At 39.5% G+C, this 20,671-nt stretch overlaps 1 protein-coding gene across 1 annotated transcript in view; it reads left to right on the top strand.

Moving 5' to 3' along the window:
- The window catches only part of LOC136874887 (high mobility group protein 20A), a 137,798-nt gene that overhangs the window by 17,690 nt on the left and 99,437 nt on the right, over nucleotides 1-20,671 (top strand). Inside the window, exon 3 of the mRNA XM_067148592.2 lies at nucleotides 11,523-11,690. Coding sequence (XP_067004693.2) covers nucleotides 11,523-11,690 — 168 coding nt within the window. The remainder of the gene's footprint in view (nucleotides 1-11,522; nucleotides 11,691-20,671) is intronic.

Here is a 20,671-nt window from a genome sequence, read left to right as displayed (position 1 = left end):
GATGAAATGGCCTTACAGAGTAATAGGTTTGGTGTGGATTTTCAGTTAGATACCATTTGATCATATTAAAGCATTAATGCACTTATCTATTAGCAAGGAAATGGGAAGGATTGCAACAATTATCGAGGTACTTTTTTGATCAGTGTACCAGGTAAGGTGTTCACAGACATTTTGGAAAGTAAATTGGATGAAAACCAGTGCGGTTTCAGACCACAGAGGGACTGCGAGCGTCATATTTTCAGTATGCATCAAGTAATCAGTAAAATGCTGTGGCAGGAGTAGATAAATTATGCTTGTTTTGTAGATCTAGAGAAGACATACAACTATGTACCAAGAGAATTTTTCATTTTGTCGTACTGAAGAATTATGGGAACTGTGGTAGGTTATTACAGACAAGTAAAGATTGATGGACGATGGTAGAATAAGTAGTCAGTTTTAAGTAGTTACAGGGGCTGGACAAGGATGTAGGCTTTCTCCCTTATTGTTCGTTGTTTACATGGATCATACTTTTATGGAAAGATATAAAATGACAGTATGGGATTCTGTTGGGTGGAAATGTGGTAAGCACTTCAGCCTATACTGACAACTTTGTCTTAATAGTATACTGTATTGGAAGCTTTCAGTCTAATATCTTGGAGCTTGAAAAAATGTACAGGGAGTATAGGATAAAAATTAGCATTTTGAAGAATATTGATTCTGTGTGGCCTCTGGAGAGGCCTGTTGCAGGTCTTTCTGTTTGACACCCATAGGCGACCTGTGTGTCTTGCTGTGATGATGATGATGATGATGATGACGACGACGACGTTGGGAGAGTGTGAAACCCAGTGTCGGCACATAGCCTTAAGGGGCCCATAGACGTGCAATATTATTGCGCAAAATGGATTGTACAATATATTGTTAGCTGCATATAGACGTACAATATTCTTGCACAAAAATCGAGTTTGTGCAATAAATAGAATCGTGTGGAGATAATATTGGTAGTTGTGCAATATATTGTGCAAAGCGGTCATAGACGTACAATATGCGTTGCAATATATAGTCAGTCAATGCCGGTATTTTATTTGGTGATTATATTGAGTGACACTTATCTTTGCCGCGTTTTGATCGCCGTGAGCGTAAGTGCCAAAAAGAAGCAGAAACGGAAAAGAGGCACAAGGACGAAACAGTGGTTTCTAGACAGAGAAAAGTACACTCATGAAAATTTACTCAATAAACTGAGAAAATGGGAACCAAATGATTTTCGAAACTTTCTGCGCATGAATGGTGAATTGTATGAGGAACTCCTCGCTTTGCTCTTAACGTCCCACAGAGCCGGAACGCCATGGTACACTTCGATAAACTCCAAAATAAACTTTTTCTCCTCCTTTTTGCCTGCCATCACGATACCTTCTCCAACGCTTGTTGATACCAACTGGCGGGAGGACGGGATATTGCACAATATTGCCAACACACGGCACGGTATTTTGCGATTTGCGCAATATATTTCAAACTTTCTTGAATTCGTACAATATATTGCACAACCCTTCAATATTAAATACACACTATCAATTTTATTGCACAAACCCCGATATTGTGCAATAATATTGCACGTCTATGCCCCTTTACTCCTGTTGAATAACACCACTAGGTCTGCTTAAGGTTTAACATCTCCATGAGGGTGTTTTTAAAAAGCAACTATAATCGGTGGAAATCGGTAAATAAAAATGTAAACAGACTCTGGGAGGGCTTAAAGCAATTGTTGAGGAATGTGAAAAGAGGTTTGTACCTTTCAAGGTGATAACGAATGGTAATGATCCACTATATTTTAACAGAGAAATAAAGAGACTAAGAAGAAGGTGCACGTTGGAAAGAAAGACTTAGGAATGACTGTGGAAGAAAGGGGAAATTGGAGGAACTTACTAGGAAAATGAATCTAGCAAAGAAGTCAGCTAAGGATAACATGATGGCAAGCATAATTGGCAGTCATACAAATTTTAGTGAAAAATGGAAGATAGGTACTTTAAGGCAGAAACAGGTTCCAAGAAGGACATTCCAGGAATTATTGAGTAACAAGGGGAGTGTGGATGTGAGGATCTTCAAAAGGCAGAAGAATTCAGTCAGCAGAACAGTATGCAAAGATTGTTAGTTACAAGGATAATGTCCAGATAGGGGAGGTGACTACTGTAATACTAAAGAAGTATTAAAATTTACCCGTGATAATGACATTTACAATAAGATACAAAAGTTAAAGAGCGGAATTGAAAATAAGATTTCGGGGGATATAATAAAGACAATGTTTGGGATATAGTACCATATCTGAAGTACTTATTTGATTATTGTTTGCATGAAGAAGCTATACCAAATGAATGGACAGTTGCCATAGTAGCCCCTGTGTATAAAAAAAAGGGTGATATGGACATAAAGCTGAAAATTACAGGCCAGTCAGTTTTTCATGCATTGCATGTAAGCTTTGGAAAAGCATTCTTTCTGATTATATTAGACATGTATGCAAAATTAATAACTGGTTCGATAGAGGGTGGTTCAGGTTTAGGAAAGGTTATTTCACTGAAGCTCAACTTGTAGAATTCCAGCAAGGTGTAGCAGATATCTTAGATTCAGGTGGTCAAATGAATTGTATCGCGATTGACCTACCTAGGACATTTGATAGAGTAGATCATGGGAAACTACTGGCAAAAATGAGTGCAATTGGACTAGACAAAAGAGTGACTGAATGGGTGGCTATATTTCTAGAAAATAGATCTCAGAGGATTAGAGTAGACAAAGCTTTATCTGACCCTGTAATAATTAAGAGAGGAATTCCTCCAGGCAGTATTATTGGACCATTATGTTTTCTTATATAAATAATGTGAGTAAAGAATTAGAATCATAGATAAGGCTTTTTGCTGATGATGTTATTCTGTATAGAGTAATAAATAAGTTATAAGATTGTGAGAAACTGCAAAATGACCTTGATAATGTTATGAGATGGATAGTAGGCAATGGTATGATGATAAATGGGGTTAAGAGTCAGGTTGTGAGTTTCACACATAGGAAAAGTCCTCTCAGTTTTAATTACTGCGTTGATGGGGTTATTATTTATTTATTTAAGTTATGGCTAGTACATAACTCTACATACAAACATTCAAAAATATAACAAGCAATATAACACGTCAAACAATCAACCAATCTCAAGAACAGTTCGCAATCTCAAATCTAAACTGTCCAATCATTGTACAAACCCATCAGAATGTCGTACGTATGACATCGTAACTGGTGTAAAACTGGTTTAATATATTTTAGTTATAGTTTATTTAATGCTAAATTATCTTTTATTAAATGTTAAACATGACTAGTACATGGTTTCCCTGTAAATATGTAGTATAAATTTGTATAACCTCAAATACGTATTGTGTATAAGTTTAACCTTAAAATCTATGTAGTCGAAAGCGTTAGAAAATTCCATAATGTTCGTATGTTAGACTTATTACAAATTTCTATAAAATAATTTTCCGCCTTGTCAATACTTTATACACTTTATTCTATTTAATTACTGTACATGTACATGTTTCGAGAGCCTCCGCTCTCTTCCTCAGCGGTGCCAAATACTAATTATCTTAGGACTATGGTTCATTGGTATCATATTTCAATTATATATTAAAATATATGAATTTTAAATTAGTTACACTAATACTAATAATTAGTTACACTAATGCTAATAATTAAATTAATTAAATTAAATTAATTAAATTAAAATTAAAATTAAAATTAAATTAATTAAATTAAAATTAATAATTAAATTAATTATTAGCATTAGTGTAACTAATTATTAGTATTAGTGTAACTAATTTAAAATTCATATATTTTAATATATAATTGAAATATGATACCAATGAACCATAGTCCTAAGATAATTAGTATTTGGCACCGCTGAGGAAGAGAGCGGAGGCTCTCGAAACATGTACATGTACGGTAATTAAATAGAATAAAGTGTATAAAGTATTGACAAGGCGGAAAATTATTTTATAGAAATTTGTATATAAGTCAATACGGACCAAAATGGTGAAAATAGTCAATTGTTAGACTTATTGTATTATAATTTGGTATATATGAAGGGTTCCGGAAACTTACTGTAAGGTTTTATTATCCAGATACATGTTGAGACATTAGGAATGTTGTAGATATTTCTATGTGTATTGGTAAACAGAAAACAGAAGTTCGAGTTGGATCCATTACTGGAGTACTCCATTTGACTAGCTGGTCGATTGTTGTTTCGAGTGTGTTCCATTAGAGTGTTGTAAGAACCCTTCCAGAAATCGATAATTCTAGATGGTTGATCGAACAGTATATATATCGAGCCGTCAGTCAGTGCGGCGGTGAGCTTACGAGAGAGTATGTTATAGTGCGCGCGTCAGTATTGTTGATATCTATACTTGTCAGAATCGACTTCAGGGTACTCCGCTATTAAGTGTTGCAGTGTCATTTGCTACTGTGTATAATTGTGTGTTGTGACTTACAGTGTAAATAAAGTAATTTATACAAGGAAGTGAATGTGTTCTTGTGTGATATTTATTTACGTCAAATAAAATCGCATCGCAGAACGATAAGAAGCACACATAAACTCCTTCAGCTGACAGGAGTATGACCTCCTTGGACATTCAATGACAATATGACGGTCTGTTTCTTCTCACCACAGTCGCACTCAGGAGAGGAGCACAACCCCACTTATGCAACAATGACCCACATCGTCCATGATTGGTACGGACTCTGTTGAGAAGAACCCAAGTTCTTCTGGGGAGATTAAAACCAGGTGGTGGATGTTGAATACTAAAGAGGGTCTGCCATTCATCTGGAGTGGGCCGATGACCTTAGATGTTAGGCCCCTTTAAACAACAAACATTATCATCCGGAGCTGTGTTGGTCCACTCCAATTGCCATTCATCAGAACCATTTAAGTTCCTATTGATGAGTTCCTTTGCTGTCTGAATGGGCAGAGATCTTGATTTCAAACTAAATACCTAACAACCATGTCTTCATGAATGGTAAGACTTGGGTTCATTGTTATCTTCCTGAACTCGCGTATTAGGTTGTTTTGTCTGCATGTTCTTGGAGGTGTTATGTGGCTCAAGACTGGCAACCAAAAAAGAGGAGTAGATCTGAATGCGCTGCTGACAATGTGCATCGTCTGATTCAGAACAACATCAATATTCTTAATATAAGGGCTATTCAGCTAAATAGAAGAACAATACTCGGCTGTAGAGTATGCCAGCCCCATTGCTGATGACCTAAGAGTGGATGCTGATTCTCCCTATGTACAACCTGCAAGTTTCTGAATGATATTGTTCCTGGTCTTCTGTTTAGCAGCAGTATTCATTAAATGTTTCCTGAAGGATGGTGTCCGATGAAGAGTTACTTCAAGGTACTTGGGGTTAGGATTGTGTGGTAGAGGAGAGTTGTCGAGGGAAACATTCAAAGTAATGTTTACCTTCCTATTATTAAGGTAAAAGAGACAGATTTTTTTTTTTTCTGGTGCTAGGTATTAATGAATCCACAAAGATGCACATGAAATGCTGTCAGTTGGTACAGTTATTGATTCACATCTATTTATGAATTCAACACATACATAACCTTAATCACTGCTGTCACAAACAAAACACACACATCACAAACCGCCATTTTGACAATTGCCTATCACCGCACATGGAGACTGCAACCTTAAAACACAGTTGAAACAGATGACTGCTTACAAGCATGTCACAACATGTGGTCACAGGTATAACCTGTTGACCCATAACTCCAACTAAGTAATAACCCTCGTTACCATCAAGACCACCTACTTATATACATGCTTGGCCAGGCTTCTAGAAACATGCATTACCAAAATACCTTATCGTAAATTCTCGAGTGCCTAACAACATGGTTATAATGTACAGAATATTCTACCATGATCTAGTGCCATTCTGGAAGTTACAGTGTTTTACAGTTCTGTAGCAGATTACACATCATATACAGGTAATAATACATTATATAATATTAATTTACAGGTATTTCTATTAACTGAACTCGTATAAATATTTATGTACAGCACATGTTTCATGACATAATCTCACAAACAACGCGATCACATCATAATAATAATACAAATACTAACTGGAGGTAATACTTCATAGCCATACATTACAAGTAATAATAATCATAATCGTAAAATAATAATAATTCGAGCTCGACACGTGCATTATTTACCCATGGATGAGAGAATATTGTTTTCAAGTTATATCTGTTTATCACACTTGCATCAGTATCAAACACAACTTGTCAAAGTACTTGCTCAAAATGTTAAGGTCTCTGTTTAGAATTGCTTCTATCTCATTCACATTTGATTGTTGAGTAACTATTGCTAGGTCATCCGCATAAGCAAATTGGCGTGATGTAGACCTAGTGCTAGGTATATCAACAATGTACATATTAAACAGCAATGGAGAGAGCACAGATCCTTGAGGGAGACCATTGTTGAGCTTTTTAACTTTACTATGTTATCCATAACTACCTGGATCATTCTATTTGATAGCATGTTTATGAGTTGTGACATTACTCTGCATCCAACAAGTTTTAAAAACTTATACACAACTCCCTCTCTCCAAACCGTATCATAAGCGGCTGTAAGGTCTATGAACACTGCATCACTCTTCAGTCGTTTTTCAAAATCTGCTTCAATGTGGGTTGTTGATGCAAGAACTTGGTCTTCACAACTGTGGTTAGGTCTGAAACCGGCTTCTTCTGCTGGGAGTGATCATAAAATTAGAGGGCTTATTCTATTTTATATGAGCCGTTCCAGAAGTTTGTAACAAACATTCATTAGAGCAATTGGATGGTAACTTTCAGGACAATCAAAAGGTTTACCAGGTTTCAGAATAGCCAGAATCTTGGTTCGTTTGAACTCTGGAGGAAGTTTGCCTGTAATCAGAATATTTGAGAAAAACTGTGACAACCATTTCTTTGTGTTCTTCCCATAATGCCTGAGGAATTCAGAGTGAATGCCATCAAAACCAGGTGCTTTGCAGTTCTTTGTTATCTTCAGAGAAGACACGGGCTCTTCTTCGGTGAAAGGGGCAGAAATATTTGATGAACCAATATTACGTCTTTTCATGAAGGTTAGTTCTTTTCTTAGTAACCAGTTGAGTTCTTTCTTGGGTTTCACTTTAGACAATCCAGCAATCCGTTTGACAAGTTGATCAGGTGATACAGCAGATTTGGGCTGTAGAATGTGAGGGGATCTCCCCAATTCCTTTAAGAGGCTCCAAGCCTTCCTGCTAGAATGTTTGAAATCCATAATCTCCATAGTTTCTGTCCACTTCTTCCGTCTGGCTTCATCTAAGTTGTTCAAGAGTTCATCAGCAACCTCCGTTTCTCCATTCTTTTGAAAATCACTGTAGAGTTTTTCATATGTTTCATTCCATCCGGGTATACGCTCCTTTCTGATTCCTCTAGGAATGTGTCTTTTTTGCAGCGGCAAGTATTGCTTTAACAAATCTACAGTAGTTGTTGACAACAGGATTCCATCATATGCTGCTATTGAGATCAGCAGTGTCCCAGTTAGCCTTGACAAAATTCCACCGTGGAAGAGGAGAAGATCTAATAATGGGGATCTGAGTGCCTATTTCCAAAAGAACAGGACGGTGCTGACTGTGTCAAAAGTTTGTAAGCACTCTACGAATAGCAGGTAAACTGTATCCCTGGTGATCAGTGGACACAAAACATAAGTCAGGATTGGTTTCTGTGTTCCACCTTGCTGATTTAAAGGAGCCTTTTTCCTTTGGGTTGAAGATGAGCTGAATATTGGACAAGTCTGACCATTGAGTTTTTCTCCACATAGGTCATTTGATCTGTATCCCCAGTGGATGTGGTGGCTGTTAAAGTCATCCACATAGACAGCAGGATGTGCAAAGTTTGGAAGAACATTATCAGGCCATGGGATGCCTGGAGGTTTATAAGTGTTCACAACTGTCAAGCTGTTAACCTGAGTCGCAGTGTTAAAAATGTTGTTCTCATGGTGTGAAGAGACTAGATGAGCATCCATGATGAAGTTGGAAACATAGGTTGCAGAACCGTACAATTGATGATAAGTAACCCCCAATAATCTGTAACCATGGATCTTTCCTCCTGAGTGCATTTGTGACTCATCAGAGATATGAGTTTCTTGAACACAGATTAAATCAATGTTATTTTCTAATGACAGTTTGGACAAATAGTCACCCTTAGATTTACTCATGCCTTCTGTGTTAATTTGAAGGACCCTTAATACAGGACCCAACAGTTTGGTTGATTGGCTCTGAAAAGAGCTTCTGTGAGCTCTCATTTGTTTGTGTAGCATAGGTTAGGAGATCTCGAGAGACAGTCTGATCACCAGGTGCAGATGTTCAGTTCAGTAATGGAAATTTAATTCCAACTACCTTAGCAGAGGCACCACGGGCAGGAATCAGTTCCTTTTGGGGATCATTGTAAGTACCTAGGTGTTAATATAAGGAAAGATCTTCATTGGGGTAATCACATACAATAAATGGAATTTAAATTTATTTATTCATGTCAGTAGCACAATATAGATTGCAGCTGCATTACAAAATTAAATAAAATGCATGAAATTACAACATTTACATAAAATTATACAGTTATTTACAAAATATCAGCCCAGAATTTGGCCACATTAACAGCACTGGTACTGGCTTGTGCTAGATCAAGTTCTGTGCATTTAACAGGGCATATAAGACAATTAATAAGGTGCCTTGTCTTTTGTACCACGCCGCATTCACATAGAGTCTGATCCCCCTTCAGGAGGCCGTATTTCTTCATATTGTCCTTGGATCTTCCAATGCCTCTTCTTAGTCTGTTCAGTGCCTTCCATGTAGTCCAGTTTCTTCATGATCAGGGGGAAGCTTTTCCTCCAATTGTAGGAAGGGGAGTTAAGGATTAGAATAACTTACCAAGGGAGATGTTCAATAAATTTCCAATTTCTTTGCAATCATTTAAGTAAAGGTTAGGAAAACAACAGATAGGGTATCTGCCACCTCGGCGACTGTCGTAAAAGCAGATCAGTAATGAATGATTGCTGGATAAATCACCATCAGTAGTGTCGTATGCTCTCACTTTATGTGAACACTTTGGAGAGGTTTATTGAATCCAGGCTTCTGGCACACAATATAGTCATTAGAAATATTATACCACCACCTCTCCTACCCTGCTAGCCAATATTGTGATGGTCATTTTTTTTTTTCCTCCAGTCAACTCAAATCGGCTAACCACGGTGTCAGACCGTAAAGACTTGACTGACGATCATGGCCACCTGCGAAATTCCTAAGGGGTTTTAATTGGGGTTAGCTCCAAAAATTTTCATTCCTCCAAAACCATTTTACAACTAAAGTTAAAATTTCACTTCATGGTTGCTCTTTTATGTCCTAGATGTTATTTAACAGTTTAAAAAAAAAATCCTTCCCTAATGGGTTTGAATGGGGGTTAGCTCTGAATATTCATGAAATTATTTTCCCAGTAAAACTAGATATTCATTCTTACGATGCATGTCTAATAAACCAGAAAAGTTTGTCGTATATTTTGGGTAGCCTACTTGTGGATATTAATTCAAATTTTCTTTTCAGTGTTTTCCTTTAGTGTTGCTTTACCTTGATAAAGACAAGTTGTGCCATGTGATGGGACACTTTATTGAGAATGTAAAAAATGGAGCCAAATCCTGAAAGGGGCAAATTGTGACTGAAGAAACTACTTTACAACAGTGAAATTTCTCAAGAAGCACCAAGATAATGCTACAAGTGTGATACCATTAGCAAGAATAAGTTGTCTTTTCAAAGTCCCCTACAGTCCATTCTAAGATGCCATCGGTATCTAGTAATGTAGTACCAGGTTCTGAAAGGTTCTTTTCTTGCTTCATGAAGCCCTTCTGGTACTGTGGTGTACAAAATATAGTTTCTGCAGTTGTAATAGAATAATATAATGGATTTTCCATTATTGCGGTTAGTTGCGATGGTAGTAACAATAAATAACTTACGTTGAGACTGAACCATCATATTTTCAGCATCATTTGAATCACTGGTTTCCAAATTATCACTAGGTTGACAGTAATTTTTACCTGCAATTTAGATAACAAGAAAAAGTTGTCTTTTTCAAAGTTTCCTACAGTCCATTCTGAGGCGCCAGCAGTACCTAGTAATGTAGTACCTGGCTTTGAAAGGTTCTTATTGTGCTTAATGAAGCCCTTTTTGTACTGGAGTGTACAAGATATAGTTCCTGCATTTGCAATAGAATAATATAATGGATTTTATATTATTATGGTTAGTTGTGGTGGTGATAGTGGTAATAATAACAATAATGTTTTCAGCATTATGTGAATCACTGGTTTCTGAATGATCTCTTGATTAACAATAATCTTCACCTGCAACTTAGATCTCCTGTATTTGGACCACATTCTGCACAAGATTTTTCTTATGGAATTTCATGTAATAGACTCGTTTATTCTTCATCAGTGAGGCTGTGGGCTATGAGACATGTTTACTGTCCTGTGACCAGCTGACAGATAACAATACTACCAGACCTTCAGAAAATCTGCTCGTGCAGATTGTAATATAAATGTATACAACTTCCATTGTTGTTAGAAATTTTTTGTTGTTGTTAGGTTATTTATGAACTGACTCAATCTCAACAGCAAGAGGTACAATAATAAGTGTTACTGTACACTATGAAAATGCTAATTAATTGCTCTGGCGGTTCTAGGTGTACTTGTTACTAATGATGGGAAAATTAATATTTTGTATGATAATCCAGACAGCATGTTTCAGGTTAAGTTTTATCCACAGTATTCTACAATGGAATTTGGAAAACGTGTAGCATTAGTGTTAACTGCTTTTGTATTTCTAGTATTAGATGTGGAGAGATAATTGTTTCAGTTTCAAACTGTTTTATACTTTGTGGATAACTTATTTAAATTTTTCTCAAGAAATGTAATGAGGATTTAAATAGATTTCACCGGGCGAGTTGGCCATGAGGTTAGAAGCGCGCAGCTGTGAGCTTGCATCCGGGAGATAGTGGGTTCTAATTCCACTGTCGGCAGCCCTGAAGATGGTTTTCCGTGGTTTCCCATTTTGACACCAGCCAAATGCTGGGGCCGTACCTTAATTAAGGCCATAGCCACTTCCTTCCAACTCCTAGGCCTTTCCTATCCCATTGTCGCCATAAGACCTATCAATGTCGGTGCGACGTAAAGCCACTAGCAAAAATAAATAAATAAATAAATAAATAAATAAATAAATAAATAAATAAATAAATTTCTGCCCAGACTGAATTACAGTGCACATTGCCATTTTCAAATAGACATTATTTCTTTTTTTCCCAGCATCTAGACTTTAGCTTGATTTTAAATTGAATTATTTATTCTATAAAGTTTTATTTTCTTAATCATTTGTTCAATGTAATTTTTTTATCTGTACATCATTGTTTGTAGATAATTAAAAAAATATTTTGAGGTATTTTGTTTTAACCCAAAGCAAATCGTCCAGCTCCAACTGCAGGTGTCAAGGGAACATGCACTTCAGATGATGGAAAAGTCCCTGATTTATCAGATAATGGTGGGAAAATGAGAACAAGCTGGCCAAAAGGAAAGAAGAGGAAGAAATCTCAGAGGGATCAGACTGCTCCTCGGCAGCCCTTGACAGGTGTGTAAATTATCATTATTTAATAGATTATGATATAGTATTTTGAATTAGGAAAGATTGTAGGAAGTTCCTTTGATTATAATCTGTATCCATTATAAGTAATCTCCTAAGGGTTACTATGAGGAGTATATTAAAAATTTAATATATTTTTATGAGTATAATTGTACCTCTGTTAGCCTACTTCAATTTCTTAAAACTCAAAGTAGTTTTCAATTTTCATGGGTATGTGGTATTTAATATATATATTTCTATCTAATTTAATGTAGGATGACTCATTTAATGCGCACACATCACATGCATACGCGCACACTTAATTATATTTGAAAATTAATTATACAAGTTCCCTAATTAGCGGCTGTTTACAAAGTCTCTTGTCCTCTTCACAGCAAGTCATCAGTTCTGATATTTACCTGGAATGACAATCCCTTCTGTAATCTTGATTGGCAGCTCATCCTTCACTTCGCTTCACACTCTGTCACTCCACTCAGCAGCTTCATGCATACAGATTCGAACACAGTCTGTTAGCAGTCACGACACTCAAAGACTGCTCGTTGGCTCGACTTGAGAGAAGTCCGTCACTCAATAATTTCACATGGCTGTTCCACACATTGAACCACTCAGCACATATAACTTGGCAAGACAGTAACACAGTACCACTGAACAACAGCTACCACACTTTGACATTACTTCCCATCATACTCCTCGAATACACTCAGTGACGACAATCATGACGAGTACTACTAATGCCCACTCACTCCAACAACAGCACTTCAGCACTGCTGACACAGATGACCCTCCTTTTATATTCCTATGGTTTGAAGTACAGGAATCTTTGGGATGTGGCTAGAGGAAGAACAACTTGGCAGGTTCTATCCTGGCTCAGTCCGATGGTATTTGAATGAGCTTAGATATGTCAGCCTCGTGTTGGTAGATTTACTGGCACGGAAAAGAAATCCTGCAGGACTAAATTCCGGTACCTTGGCATCCACAAAAACTGTAAAAGTATTTAGTGGGACACAAAGCAAATAACATTATTATTATTATTATTATTATTATTAGGAAAAGAACATTCTCGTTTTGTGTTCCAGAAGGCCCATGGGGAAACCAGATGAAAGCACAATACAAGGGAAGACCGGCCATGCTCCCAGGCCGGCTGGGAGGTTCATGACCTGACTCACTCATCGCTTCCAGGAAATACCAAAGGAGGCTACCACAGGGCTGATGGTCATGTGAGCCTGTAACATTGCCACCCTTCAAGAGCTGATGGTCCCAATCAGTTATCTTTTTCAGTTCTTCCCTGGAATGGCACCAGTTGGTCCAGATGCACCACCATCTTGCTTCTTGGGCTTTGTTGTATGCAATAGATGGCATAATTTATTTTCTTCAGAACATGGTAAGGGTCTTCCCATGCCATCTGGAGCTTGGGGCACAAGACTCTCTTCCTAATGGAATTATACAGCTACATTAGGCCCTTTTCATAATATCCAGTAATGTACATTTGTTGGTTGTATCATGCCTTCATTCAGTCACTCTTTATTCTCAACCTCTTGCGCGGACGGTGGTGTGTACCTTCTTTATTTTCCTTGCCAGATCCAGACTTTGCTGGTTGGTGGTTGCAAGGTGGTTCTAAGGTCGGCCGAACACTAAATTCACCGGGAGGTGCAATTCTCTTCCAAACAGATTCGTTGCTGGTGTGCATTGAGTGACCTCGAGCTCTGTAGACCATTATGCCAAGAGGTAGAGGGGAAGATGACGATCCCAGTCCCTCTGATGTTCGTTGATGACTATTTGGTGGTAGTTCTCGATTGTCCTGTTGAATAGCTCCATCATTTTGTCTGATTGGGGATGTAGAGACCTGATGCTGGTTTTTCAAATACCCAGACAGACTCAACCTTGCACTCGGCCAGCAGTCTGATGTCCTCGTTATCCCTCTGCGCTTTCATCTAGGGATCACGACTCCAGTTTTCGTCAAACTCCATGGTGGTCTTCGGCAGGGAACTTCGTATTCATTCTCCCTCTTGGAGAAGAACTCGCAGTCTTCTGACAAGGTCTTCGGGACAGAGCTTCGGCATTAGAATGGAGGTGACTCTTGTGGTGTTCAATCACATAGTTGTTCTGTTGCAGTCTCTGCAGCCATTGTGCAAGCTGTGTTTTTGGTTTCTTGAAATTTAGAAGACATCTGATTGATACACGATCTGTACTTATGGAAATGCTCGATTGTTTTCATAATGGCCAGCAGTTCTTCCTGGGAGATAATAAATATATTTCTGGTTTAGAGAGGGCCTTACTAAAGTATACCACTGCCTTCCTTTCACTGCCCACCACTTGAGACAGGACGCCCCCAATGCCAAATTCACTGGTGTCTGTCGAGCACATACTTTGCTTCACCTCTGGGATATGCCAATACCAGTACTGTATACAGGTATGCTTCAGATGGTCGAAACCTTTCTGGCATCCCTCTGTCCAGATAAATCGTCGGTCATTCTCTGCAAGGGGATAGAACAGTTTGGCATTGGTAAATTCTGTGACAAATTGATGGTAGAAGGTGCAGAGGCTCAGGAAAATTTCAAGCTGGGACTTGTCCTTGGTTACTGGCCACTTCCCCATCACCATGGTTTTCTGTTGGTCGGTCCGGACTCGTTCTAAGATAATAACTGAGGTACTGTACTTCCTTCCTGAAATGCTGGCATGGGTTCAGCTTCAGCTGGGTTGCTTTCAGTTTTCCAAAAATCTCCTTCAAGTTCTTGAGGTGCTTCTCTAAACGATGACATCATCCAGGTAGGTCAGACATGTCTTCCAGTGCAATCCTCCCGGCAGAGTCTCCATCAGCCCCTCAAAAGTCGCCAGGGTATTACACAACTTACAACTTAAATGGCATGACGTTGAATTGCTAGAGACTATGTCCAACTGAGAATGCAGTCTTTTCTTGGTCTTGAGGATGAATCTCCACCTGCCAGTAGCCACTCCTCAGATCCAGCATGGAGAACCACTTTGACCCTGATATTGTATCCAGAGTATTGTCAATGTAAGGTGGTGAATAGCTGTGTTTCTTCATGACGTCATTCACACTCCTGTAGTCGACACAGTACTGAGAAGAGCCATTCTTTTTGTTTCATGCTGCTCCTTCATTTCTTCGAACATCTGGTCTACTTCTGTTTGCTTTGCAAGTGGAACTCGTTGAAACAGAGCCTTGATCAGCGTGCTGTCACCCACACCAATCCAATGTTGGATGACTTTTATCCTGGCAAATTCATTACTGTCGAGGAAGAAGAAGACATCATATTACTCCAGAAGTAAGTCTTCTAGATTCTCTCATTGCCTGCGTTGTAGGTTGTCGCTGGATCCCTCATACATCTTCCACAGGGCCTCTGGCGTGTTCCGTCACAAACACTGAGGGCTGTGCCTTGGTGGATGGCGATGTCGTAATCATTCAAATTGGACAGTCGAAAATAAGGCTGATTGGTGACTTGGCGTTCAGAAATTCCTTCATTTGAATGTTCTAATACTCAGGCCCCACAATGGCTGTCAAACCACCAGCAGCTCCAACCACGTCTACAGTTGCATCCACCTCGGTCCTACCTACGATGGTTAGGTCACCTCACAGCTTCACATGGCATAAAGTAACTCCTCCTTGAGCTGGTTACATTGCAGTTTCTTCATCTCTATACTAAAGTGTGTTGGAGCTCATGTCTAAGAATATTTTATGCTGAGGAAGTCAAGTTCGATGATAATGTCATTCACGCTGTCTGCCACAAGAGCACCATGCTTCACTGTCTTCCATCCTACGGATAATTCCATTACCATCTCATAGACTAATGTCGTCATTCCTGTGGCAGCTGCCAGGCTTAAGTTCACATGTAAGGATCGAAGTCTCCTCTGCCACACAAGCGTCCGCTTGTTGTTGGTCCTTATTTTTCCAGTATCAATCAGCGTGCTCCACACCATCCCTTCATGAGACTCTGTCTACCATCAGGCTTCTACCATTGGATCATAGTCTCATTATGCAGGCATGGGTTGTCGGCGCTTGACAACTGTCCTGAGCCAGCCTTCGCCCTGTAAAGCTGGCTAATTGTTGTTTACCTGACTGGTGTGTTCCTCGGCTGTTCTGATGTCAGCTGGAGGCTCTTGTTTTCAATGTTCTTTGCAGTTCCAATTTATGTGGCCCCTGTTATCCCAATTTCACCAGGTTGTAGATCTTTGAGACATCCACTGGCTTGACCCCCTGTGGGTGGGGGACGCAGACGAAGAATGTTGTTGTTTGAGTCATCGGTCCATAGACTGGTTTCATGCAGCTCTCCATGCCACCCTATCCTGTGCTAACCTTTTCATTTCTACATAACTATTGCATTCTACATCTGCTCTAATCTGCCTGTCATGTTCATACCTTGGTCTACCCGTACCGTTCTTACCACCTACACTTCCTTCAAAAACTAACTGAACAAGTCCTGGGTGTCTTAAGATGTGTCCTATCATTCTATCTCTTCTTCTCGTCAAATTTAGCCAAATCGATCTCCTCTCGCCAATTCGATTCAGTATCTCTTCATTCGTTATCTGATCTATCCATCTCACCTTCAACATTCTTCTGTAACACCACATTTCAAAAGCTTCTATTCTCTTTCTTTCTGAGCTAGTTATCGTCCATGTTTCACTTCCATACAATGCCACGCTCCACACGAAAGTCTTCAAAAACATCTTTCTAATTCCGATATCAATGTTTGAATTGAGCAAATTTCTTTTCTTAAGAAAGCTCTTCCTTGCTTGTGCTAATCTGCATTTTATGTCCTCCTTACTTCTGCCATCGTTAGTTATTTACTACTCAAGTAACAATATTCGTTTACTTCCGTATTTTTTTTGTTTGTTTTTTTTGCAAGTTGCTTTACGTCGCACCGACACAGACAGGCCTGATGGCGATGATGGGACAGGAAGGAGCTAGGAGTGGGAAGGAAGCGTCCATGGCCTTCATTAGGTACAGCCCCAGCATTTGCCTGGTGTGAAAATGGGAAACCACAGAAAACCATCTTCAGGGCTGCCGACAGTGGGGTTCGAACCCACTATCTCCCGAATACTGGATACTGGCCGCAATTAAGCGACTGCAGCTATGGAGCTCGGTCGTGTACTTTCTTTAAGACTTCATTTCCTAATTTAATATTTCCTCCATCACCTGCCTTCATTCGACTGCACTCCATTGCTTTTGTTTTGGAATTTATTTTCATCTTGTACTCCTTACCCAAGACTTTGCCCATACCATTCAGCATCTTCTCAAGATATTCTGCAGTCTCAGATAAAATAACAATATCATCGGCAAATCTCAAGGTTTTGATTTCCTCTCCTTGGATTGTGATTCCCTTTCCAAATTCCCCTTTGATTTCCTTTACTGCCTGTTCTATGTAAACATTGAAACGGAGGGGGGACAAACTGCAGCCTTGCCTCACATCTTTCTGGATTGCTGCTCCTTTTTTTTTTCAAGGCCCTCGTTTCTTATTACTGCAGACTGATTTTTATACAGATTATAGATAATTCTTCGTTCTCGGTATCTGATCCCAATGACCTTCAGAATCTTAAATAGCTTGGTCCAATCAACATTATTGAATGCCTTTTCTAGATCTACGAATGCCACATACCTGGGCTTGTCTTTCTTGATTCGATCCTCTAAGATCAGACGTAAAGTCAGGATTGCTTCACGTGTACCTATATTTCTTCTGAAGCCAAATTGATCTTCTCCCTACTCAGCTTCAACTTGTTTTTTTTTTTCCATTCTTCTGTAAATAATACGTGTTAAAATTTTGCAGGCATGAGATACTAAACTAATGGTGCGGTAGTTTTCACATCTGTCAGCACCGGCTTTCTTGGGAATAGGTATAACAACATTCTGATGAAAATCAGATGGGACTTCTCCTGTCTCATACATCTTACACACTAAATGGAATAACCTTGCCATGCTGGTTTCTCCTAAGGCAGTCAGGAATTCAGAGAGATGTCATCAAATCCAGGTGCCTTGTTCCTATTTAGGTCGCTCACAGCTCTGTCAAACTCTGACCTCAAAATTGGGTCTCCCATTTCATCAGCATCAACAGAACAGCCTCTTCTTGTTCCAGAACTAAATTATCTACTTCTTTACCTTGATACAACTGTTGGATATGTTCCTGCCATCTTTCTGCTTTGTCTTCTTTCCCTAGAAGTGGCTTTCCATCTGAGCTCTTAATATTCATACACCTAGATTTCCTTTCTCCAAAGGTTTCCTTGATTTTCCTGTATGCAGCATCTACCTTTCCTAGAACCATACAACCTTCGACATCCTTGCAGTTTTTCTTCAGCCATTCTTCCTTCGCTACCTTGCACTTTCTATCCACTTCATTCTTTAATCGCCTGTATTCTTTTCTGCCCTCTTTATTTCTAGTATTCTTGTATTTTCGTTGTTCATCAATCAGGTCTAGTATCTCCTGAGTTATCCATTGATTCTTAGTTGATCTTTTCTTCCTTCCTAACATTTCTTTAGCAGCCCTACTGACTTCATTTTTCATCACTATCCACTCTTCCTCTATTGTGTTTCCTTCAGCCTTTTCATTTAGTCCTTTTGCAACATGTTCCTTGAAACAATCCCTCATACTCTTTTCTTTCAATTTGTCTAGATCCCATCTGTTTGCATTCTTTCCTTTCTTCAATTTTTTAGCTTCAGATGACATTTCATGACCCAACAAGTTGTGGTCAGAGTCCACGTCTGCTCCTGGGAAAGTTTCGCAATCCAACACCTGGTTTCTGAATCTCTGCCTAATCATAATGAAGTCTATTTGATACCTTCCAGTGTCTCCAAGTCTCGTCCACGTATACAACCGTCGTTTGTGGTGTTTGAACCAAGTATTGGCAAGGACTAAATTATGATCAGTGCAGAATTCAACCAGCCGACTTCCTCTTTCGTTCCTTTGTCCCAATCCAAATTCTTCTACTGTATTATCTTCTCTTCCTTGGCCTACCACTGCATTCCAGTCTCCCATCACAATTAGATTCTCGTCACCTTTTACATATTGTATGAAATCTTCTATCTCTTCATATATTCTTTCGACTTCCTCATCATCCGCTGAGCTAGTAGGCATATAGACCTGCACTATTGTGGTGGGCATTGGTTTGGTGTCTATCTTGACGACAATAATTCTTTCACTATGCTGGTCGTAGTAGCTTACCCGCTGCCCTATTTTCTTATTCATTATTAAACCAACTCCTGCATTTCCCCTGTTTGATTTTGTGTTGATAATTCGGTAGTCGCCTGACCAAAAATCCTGTTCTTCCTGCCAACGTACTTCACTTATACCAACTACATCTAACTTTAGTCTATCCATCTCCCTTTTCAGATTCTCTAATCTACCACAACAATTCAAACTTCTAACGTTCCACGCTCCGACTCGCAGAATGTCAGTGTCCATCTTCCTGATGATTGCCCCGTCTCGTGTAGTCCCCACCCGGAGATCCAAAAGGGGGACTAGTTTACCTCTGGAATATTTTACCCGGGAGGGAGCCATCATCGGTACATCATTCATACAGAGAGAGCTGCATGTCCTCGGGAGTTAGTTACGGCTGTAGTTTCCCGTTGCTTTCAGCCGTGTAGCAGTATCAACACAGCTAAGCCGTGTTGAGTATTATTACAAGGCCATATTAGTCAACCATCAAGACTGCCCCCATTGAAACTTCCGAAAGGCTGCTACCCCCCTTTCGATGAACCATTCCTTAGTCTGGTCTCTCAGCAGATACCCATCCGATATGGTTGCACCTGCGGCTCGGCTATCTACTTTGTTGGGACACGCAAGCCTCCCCACCGTGACAAGGTCACATGGTTCGCAGGGGAGGAGATGAAGAATACACCCACGGTATCCTCTGCCTGTCGTAAGAGGGGCGACTAAAAGGGGTGACCAAGGGATGATCCAATTAGAACCATGAGACTGCTTTTAATTAGTACCATCATGCAGGGAACACCATGGGTCGCATTTACTTGCGCGTAGTACCACTATGTTAGGTACGCAGTAGGTTTGTGATTAGTAGCGACGGTGTGTGGATCAGGAGGTGGGTGATTCGTACCCCTATATGAGCGACACCATGGGATTAGCGACACTATGGTTCTGCCTTACTTATGCTCAGTTCCCACCGTGTGAGGAATTCCACGGGATAGTACAAGTCTACGTGTGGTTAGTCCACTTATGTGAGGAATGGCATAGGTTTGCTTTGCCTTTATAGGTTTGCGTTGCCTGTAAATAGCGCCGCAATGTGCGAAACACCATAGGTCTGTGTTACATGTGCGCATTACACTACCTGTGCATAGTACCATAATGTGTGGAATACTGCGAGTCTCCGCTACTTTTAATTAGTACCGCAACATTATACCTAGCATGGTTCTACTTTACTAACGATAAGTGCCATTATGCGGGACTGTTGACATTGATATTGACCTCTTTGGACAAGCATCATCGATTCAGGATTGGGCTTTGGAAGCAGTCCCTTGGTCAGTAATATTGTTTCTGGGAATGTCTGCCATTGCGGGTCAGATCCACTGATTGTTTTAAATTCATATTCATCAATTCATTCTTCATCATCACGTTTTGTATTCTGGTCAGTGGATGAATTTTGTACTTTTAAATTGTAATCGCATTTCGTCTCATTGCATACTATAGGGGCCGATGACCTCGCTATTAGGCCCCTTTAAACAACAAGCATCATCATCGTCATCATCATCATCCACTGGCTTGAGCATCCATTACCTTGTTCGCTCGGTTCTGCTTGGCTTTGTAGAGCCTTCCTACAGTTTCATGGAAGACGATCAGGGACTTATCTATCTGGCTGTTCATTTTCATCCACTCTGAGGTGATGCACCTTAGTCTGTTGTCTCAATGCCTGTTTCGTGACCTAGAGCTCCAATGCGTGGCTTAGAGCATCTCCTATGATCTTGTGGCAGGTGAGGTGAAGGGCCTGTTGACTATCTAGATCACACAGTCAAC

Source organism: Anabrus simplex, chromosome 5 (genome assembly GCF_040414725.1).
Source record: "Anabrus simplex isolate iqAnaSimp1 chromosome 5, ASM4041472v1, whole genome shotgun sequence".
Lineage (NCBI taxonomy): Eukaryota > Metazoa > Arthropoda > Insecta > Orthoptera > Tettigoniidae > Anabrus > Anabrus simplex.
The sequence above is the reverse complement of the archived record's forward strand: the minus strand, read 5'-3'. Positions and strand labels throughout refer to the sequence as shown.